We start from the raw sequence: 8,034 nt of genomic DNA, 5'->3' as shown, positions 1-8,034 counted from the left end.
GCCTTGCCAGCATCCCAGACAATATTTATGGAAGTCTCCTTATTCATATTAAGTTGAAAGAACTCTTCCATAGATTCCTTCAAAGCTTTAACTTTATCCTCATAATTAAACAAGTTTTCATTTATTCTCCAAGATTTCCTCTTTCTTTTTTGGCCAATCTCTATCCACACCATACTATGATCAGTCAAAGTTCTGGGAAAGATTTTGGTTTTATTACAGTCAGTAAGCAGGTCAGTCGATGTCAAGACAAAGTCAATCCTTGAGAAGGAGTCATGTCTGTGAGAAAAAAAAGTAAAGTCACGTTCATTGATGTGTTGTGATCTCCAAGTGTCCACCAATTCTAAGTCGTCCTTCATAGCAAAAAAGGACTTAGGTAATCTGGAAAGGGTTACATCCTTAGAAGTTGTTTTTTTATCTTTTAACGTATCCAGAACTCCATTCCAGTCTCCCATAACAATCAAAGAGTTATAGTCCATCGCCACAATTTTCTGATGTAGTTGTCTATAAAATTGCTTTTGAGCTGCAAGTTGATTGGGGGCATAAACCCCTATTATTAAGCACTTTCTTCCATTTAAATTTATTTCCACAAATAAGTATCTTCCTTCTTTATCAGCTTCTTTTAAAATAGGTAAAAGATGTCTTTTGATGTACATTGCAACCCCAGCTCTCTTTTTTAAGGCAGGTGCAACAAACAAGTCTCCAAGCTTAGAGTTCAATAATAATTTTTGATCTTTAATCACAATGTGAGTCTCTTGTAAGCATGTAATATCATTATTAAAATGTTTTAAATAATGAAAAATCTTGCGTCTTTTGTGGGGAACATTAAGTCCACCCACATTCCAAGATATGAGCTTACACATTGGGAGGTTTTAATCCACTGACAATACTAGATGCATATGACTTCACAAAGACCTTAGGTCGAGCGCCACCTACTGGCTGCGAAATAGCCGGTAACTGACAGTCAGCTGCAGGGCTATCAGCTGCCGGGCGGGCTGTCATCTGTCTTTCCTTTTCCTTACGTCTATGGGCTGCGCGCGTAATTCTTTGTTCCTTCCCATCAGCTTTTGGGCTTCCCTCTAAGTCCTGAACGGAAGCAGAAGGAAGATCCACAATCATCTGCTCAGCCACATCAATCCTCTGGGGTGTAGGTGGGCGTTCTGATTGTAAAACAGACGCCATAAAATCCTTAGCTTTCTTAATCGAGTTGAGTCTGTAGCGTTTGCCAGCTAATGTTACAATTATGCCCACCAGTATGTCCCATCTGAAATTTATTTGTCTGTTCTTCAGCTCCTGTGCCAGAAAAGCATAATCTCTGCGCGCTCTAAGTATTTTCGCTGGAATTTCTTTTAAAAGAATAATATCTTGATTTAAAATCTTGAATCTCTGTTGGTAAAAGAGCTGCATTATTTCATTACGTCTCGACTTTCTTGTGAAGTAGATCACTATATCTCTAGGCAAATTTTTTTGTCTTGCAATCCAGGAGTTCACCCTAAAAACGCGCTCTATTTCCAAATAAATTTCCTGACCACAAGACAAGGCATCCCCAAGTGCATCTGCAATTACTTGTCTTAAATTCTCCTTTGGATCCTCAGCCAATCCACGGATCCGAATTGCAAACTCCATATCACGAAATTGAGCAATCAACACATCACTCTTGACATTTTCCAGACTCTCCTCTACAAGCTCAAGTCTATGGTCACTTACTTCTGCTCTTTGCTCATTCTCCTCCACCCTTTCTGCTACCGCGTCCACGTAATCAGCCAAACCTTTAAAAGCAGTTGCCACATTCGAACAAAAATCCTCCTGTTTCTGTGCTAGGTCTTGTTGTTGTTGTGATAAATCCAATTGTTGCTGCGATAATTGATCAAATCTATTTTGCATTTTAACATCCATCTCTTGAAACATCTCAGTCATTTGTTTAATAGTTGCGGACATCAAATCCTGCAGCTCTCTACTGGAGGGCGGTGGGGACGAAGAAGATGGAGGGTGTGACGGGTGGGAAGTTTTTGAAGTTGGCTGGGGTGTCTGGGACATCGGGGATGTAGTAGATTTTAAAGTTGAAGGCACAATTTTTCTCGAAGCCATATTTGCAGTAAAGTTCAGTTTGTTAAAAAGTCTTATAAGCAATTCAGCCAAAGCAGATAATACACCGGTTAAAAGTAACAAAAGTTCCAGACCGGAATTCACTTTCACTTCTTGCTGAAAAGTATCAATCCATCGCCATTTTAAGTTCACTTTCCCTCAATCCACCTCAAGTATAGGGAAGAACGTATTATCCAAGTTAGAGTATAGTCCAAAGATAAAAAGCAAACTTCCAGGGTCGGTTCGTCTGCTTACAATGAAAACTCACAATTCACTTTAAGTTGCAGCGGTGGTGGCGGCTTCTAGCTTCGCTACGGCGAAGGCGTCCTGGATCGCGGAGAAGCCCGGGGCTCCGGAGGAGTTCTCACCTACATCGTCCACAAGGGACGACTTGGGAACTCAACTCCTACCTCGGGCAGCTCACCTATCCCCTTATGCCCAGGGGAAGGGTATCAAGCCATTTGACAGCTGATGCAGGCTGTCAAAACGGCTTTTACGCAGAAACAGGCGGGAGCAGCAAACAGCTGCGTCCAGCGAAGTCGCCTGCCACCGGAAGTCAGAACCAAAACACAATTGTTCTATATGCTTTTGAAACTTGGGGACGAAACATTTTCCTATTCTTACTGGAGATGTTTGTTTTAATCTAAAAAAAGAAATAAAACCTGAAAAACTATCATAAAAACTTTGGACTTAAAAAGCTTTAAATGACATTGGTGACATCTTGTATGGTTAATGTTGAACAATAACGGATTTTCTCTAAACCGAACTTCGGGTCTGAGGTCTTTTTTACAAAAACTGGAACTGTCTATGGTGGACACTTTTTGAGTCGACATTTCTCTTGAAGACCCGTTGTATAAACCGGACGAACTCGATAAAAATTGTAGACTAAGATTTCAGAAGTTGAATTATGTGATAATTCTCTTATACCTTGAAGATCAGGAAAAAATCCTTTCCATGTTGAAATCAATACACGAAACCATTCTTTCAGCTTGTGACAAAATAAGATGCAACATAAAGGAACAAGATGCCAGCTTAGATATACAATCCCAGATCTTGACTACAACCAGTGCTTTTTTTGTAAAAAAAAAAAAAAAAAAAAGTGCCGGAACTCACACATGTCATACAACCCGCCTTGCCTACCCTACAAGGTTCCATCCAAAAAAGGTGCCGGAACTCCGTGCTGGGCATTCTATGAGAAAAAAAGCCCTGACTACAACCAAAGAACTAACAATGCAGAAAATAACAGGAGAAATGGAACAACCAAACACTAAGACAGAGGACTTAATTGATCAACAAATCCAGCCAACAGAAAATTCAGAAAAGGGAGTGACAACACTGAAAATGGAAAAGACTTTCTATATAAATCAGAAGAAATTTGAAGAGAAGGAAGAAGAACAGATTGAATGGAACATAAACTTATCAGGACAATCATGGGAAATTGGAGTAATAGGGAGGCGACCTAATGAATACAAATGGGCTAGTTCTTCAAAAAAACTGCAACTAAATGGTCTTTTTTATTTCAAATAATATATATAATAATAGAGGGAGAACTATTTGATGATTTAAAAGCACTGACATGGAAGGCTAGGTGGCAAAGGAAAAAAGCCAGAATAAGGCTGAAGAAAAGTAGGGCTTTGATTTATTAGAGGGGATTTCATATTATTAATTAGAGGGTTGAATATGGTGGAAAATAGATATTTTTTAGAAAATAAAGTATCATTATAATTGAATAGGTAAGATGTGTAACAAGATTAATAGACTTTGGTATGAAAAGGGGAAAGGGGAGAAGTTGAGATAGGGGGAATTTTGGTCAACTAATTTAAAATATTTGGAAATCAGTTGAAAATAAGAATTCTGTTTGCTTAATATGAGATAAAAGATATTACCAGAAAAAGAGAGGAAGTATTTGAACTTTTAAAAATTAGATCCAAACGAAAAAATTTACGAATATTATTGATTTATTGGTTAACCGAGACAATACATATAATGGTTTTGATTTATTGAAGGGGATACTGTATTATTAATTAGATGGTTTAATACCATGGAAAATAGATAACTTTTAGAAAACAGAACAAGACTATACTCAAATGGATAAGATGTGTATTTAGAATATTACATTTTGTTATGAAAAGGGGGAAAAGAAGAAGTTGAAATAAGGGAAACTTTGGTTACTTAAAGCTTGGAAATTATAAATATCAAATGTTAATTTGAATATTGATGGGAAATTAAAGCTTGGGAAAAAAGCAATAACAGGACATTGATTGTATATAAGGATTGACTGTAAACACAATTAAGATATGTATAAGCTAAAAATTATTGATAAATGTAATAATGATGTTTTTACTTAGTTGATAATAATAAGAACTGTATTAGCCTGATATGAGATAGTAGATATTAAGGGAAGAGAGGAAATATCTGATGTTGTAACTTGAGATTTGTACTAAAGATTTATGTGTGTTATTGAACTATTGATTAACCCAACCACCACGTTGCTTTTTAAATACTTAATTGTAAAATTAGAAAACTAATAAAATATTATATACTGTATATATAACACTATATAACCCATGTTTGGTCAAGTTTGTCCTCATTGAGTTCCAGCAGATACTCTAGACATACCTTCTGTCTTTTCATCTCTCTCAGCTTCTCCATGAATCATGGCGAGTGATGAGATCCATAAGAGGTTAGAGGTTGCATTGGAATAATCCAATCTAAAACTCCCCTATCCCAAATGGTGACCAAGGCTTCAGGTGAATAATAATAATAATAATGATAAAGTTGGAAGGGACCTCGAAGGTCATCTAGTCCAACCTCCTGCTCAGGCAGGAAACCCTATACCATTTCGGACAAATGGCTGTCCAGTTTCTTCTTAAAAACTTCCAGTGTTGGCACATTCACTGCTTCTGGAGGCAGGTTGTTCCACTGGTTAATTGTTCTAACTGTCAGGAAGTTTCTCCTTAGTTCTAGGTTGCTTCTCTCTTTGGTTAGTTTCCACCCGTTGCTTCTTGTCCTGCCTTCAGGCGCTTTGGAGAATAGCCTGACTCCCTCTTCTTTGTGGCAGCCCCTGAGATTAACAGGAATAGCCCCCAGCTATCTTTGAAAACCATCTGGGTGCCATTAGTCAATACCAATGGGGGGAGGACTGATCTAATGAGTCCAGCCTCCCTGCAGTGGATAGTGGCATTATGGTTTATTTCTCTGTGGTGGCTCCCTCCCTATGGAACATCATCCCAGTAGAGATAGGATTGGCCCCCACTTTGACATTCTTCTTCAAGGCATTGAAGTCAAGGTTTTGCCAATGGTCTGCGGACCCCAGGGCAAGATGAAGCTCATCAAGTCTCTCATTTGATTATTGTCACCAGGGAGGAAGGGGGTTATTGCTTTCTTATTGTTTCTAGATGCTTCTTTATCTTTGTAAGCAGCTCGGAGTCATTGAGAGTGAGTTGGGCAGTCCTATAAATTTTCATAAATAAATAAATCATATGGAAATCAGGATATAATATGACTATGAGAAGGGAAACCCTGAGAACTTCCACAGTTTCAGAGTATATTGTTCCTGCTCTGACAAGGATAGGGCCCATGCCCATCATTTGGCCAGGAACTTCTCAACCATCTTGGATCCCAGTCCTAGAGAAGGCAGACTGAAGTCCTTCAATAGCGTAAGTCTGGGACACTCCACTGCCAATCCAGAAATGGAATTGAGGAGCCCAAGTAGGGAGATTTAATACGTAGAGCACAACTGAACAAACAGGATCTCACTTCTGGTAACCCGTAGATATTTCCAAATAATGATTACCACACTTCCACCCTTGACCCAGTGTCTCATCTAATACCACACCCAACACGGAGCTGAGCATATCTCTGAAAGGGTCACCCTCCCCTTCCAGTCCCAGCCAGTTTTCAGTAATACAAGCAAGGTTGGCCCTTTAACCGATGATTAAATCGCAAATGAGAGAGGCCTTACTACAGACCAATCTGGCATTTAGAAGCACCAACTGAAAGCCAGGGTTTTCGAAGCCCCATTGACTAGGTACAGGAGCTAAGACCAAAAAGCTGGAATGTGAAAACAGTATAACTGTTAGTGAAAGAAATACAATTTTAACTTTTGCTAAAAGTGAGAACCTGCCTCCCAGTTATTCTGGTCGTAGGGTTCCAAACGAAGAGCTACTTTTATTGTGCTCTTTTCAGTCTCTTAAATAAGCTGCATTTAAATAACATTTGAATGACATTGAATGAACATTTGAATAATCTTTGAATGACATACATGAAAAATAAAAAACCCTTTTTATTGAACTAAGATGTGATGTTTACAATACATTTGCCTTCAGCCTATCAGAAAATGCCAAATCTTTTAACCCACAGTGAGACTAAGAAACCTTGATGGCTTAAAAATATTCATAGAGAGTACCAGATAAGATTCTTAAAATACATATAATCACTTATCTAAGACTGCCTATCATTTGGAAATACTCCATGATCAAAACAGGACCTCCCATTCCTAACCCACACTAATGGTTCTGAAAGTCAATGGTTAATCATTTCTATATATCATTTACTGAGCCCAAAAGCATTGGAGAAACTAAAGGAAGAGATGATAGAAGCTACTGTTTTCTTTGCAACATACTATTCTCCTAACAAAAAACATTTTAATTAAGTGAGACAAGAAGCCGAGAAACCATCAAGTGACTATTATTGTCCTGAGCTTAAGAAACAAAGAATAAAACATTTTTCTTTGTAATTGTTACTGCCTTATTTATTCATGCAGTGCTACCATTTAAACTGTCTATCAAGTCTCTCTGTTGTTAATATATTTGGTTAGACTATATATTAGACTATACATTAATATATTTGATTAGAAACAAATACTGTTGGTTTCAATGTTCATACAACTAATTGGTGGTAATTTCTCAGACACTGGTCAATCCAGTTTAACATTTGGCTAATGAATTGTATTCCTTCATGGTCTGAAATAATATGTATCTTCCCTTCAAACTCACAGTTTAAAAGGAAAGTACCATCTTTGTCGTGGTCTGGAGTCAACCTAACTTTGATCTTATGAACTCTAATATTAGAGTAAAAGAAATTGTTCCTACCTGATCTGTATTGCCAGCCATGCTGTAATGGCAATCCCCATAAGATATTGTTGACATTATTAGGTCCAAGTCCACTGAAATATTTAGCTGAAGATTTGAGCAAGATCTTATATAGTCCCAATCTCTCTAAGTAGTTCCAGACATTGATGACAGTCTTGTGGTTTCGAATAGGATAATCTTCAAAGTTTTCAGGCACTAAATGCCAGAGTGGAGGAAAAGTGTCTTCAGATGCTTGGGATTGTGTTTGTAGATGAGCTGGACAGCTCGCCTCCATGCCAAGAAGGAAGAGAGTGAGACAGCAAAAGTGTTTGCTCAGGAAAAGATCTGCCATGCTGGATAGCAGCATCACGCTTCTAGACATCACAGCATGTGGAAGCTGTTTTTAAAAGCTACAGGCCACTCCTACTCCTTAAGAAAACCAGTATGATTCTCTTTTACTCCACCCTATGGTACAGCGTGTTTCTCAAATTTAATTAAAAGTCAGCTTCATGAGATAGAATGGCTAGACTAATGGAGGATTTTATTTGCAATGATATGGAATGTATATTTTGTTAGCTCCATTGCTGTATTTGCTGTAATTAAAAAAACTCCTGCTATTAGCTGTTTGATACAGGTAATCCTTGCTTAATGACCAGACAATTAGTGGCCAGTTAAAGTCTACCTCCCCCGAAGCTACGTACAATCTGGTTCTGGAGTTCTGACAGCTGCATACCCGCCTTCAGTCACCAGATTTTGAACACTGCCAACCAGTTTACCTTTACCTACAGTTGCAGCATTCCACAGTCACGTGACTGTGACGCACAACATTTTCTTTTGCAGGTTTCTTGCCTTTGGGCCAGTTTCTGGGGAAAAAACCCAT

At 38.3% G+C, this 8,034-nt stretch overlaps 1 protein-coding gene across 1 annotated transcript in view; it reads right to left on the bottom strand.

Moving 5' to 3' along the window:
* The window catches only part of CUNH6orf58 (chromosome unknown C6orf58 homolog), a 21,292-nt gene extending 13,786 nt beyond the window's left edge, over positions 1-7,506 (bottom strand). The window contains exon 1 of the mRNA XM_029284190.1: positions 7,176-7,506. Within this exon, the coding sequence (XP_029140023.1) occupies positions 7,176-7,506 (331 nt within the window). The remainder of the gene's footprint in view (positions 1-7,175) is intronic.
* Positions 7,507-8,034: the final 528 nt, after the last annotated feature.

This window comes from Protobothrops mucrosquamatus, unplaced genomic scaffold, assembly GCF_001527695.2.
Source record: "Protobothrops mucrosquamatus isolate PMUCROS unplaced genomic scaffold, P.Mucros_1.0 scaffold416, whole genome shotgun sequence".
NCBI lineage: Eukaryota > Metazoa > Chordata > Lepidosauria > Squamata > Viperidae > Protobothrops > Protobothrops mucrosquamatus.
The sequence above is the reverse complement of the archived record's forward strand: the minus strand, read 5'-3'. Positions and strand labels throughout refer to the sequence as shown.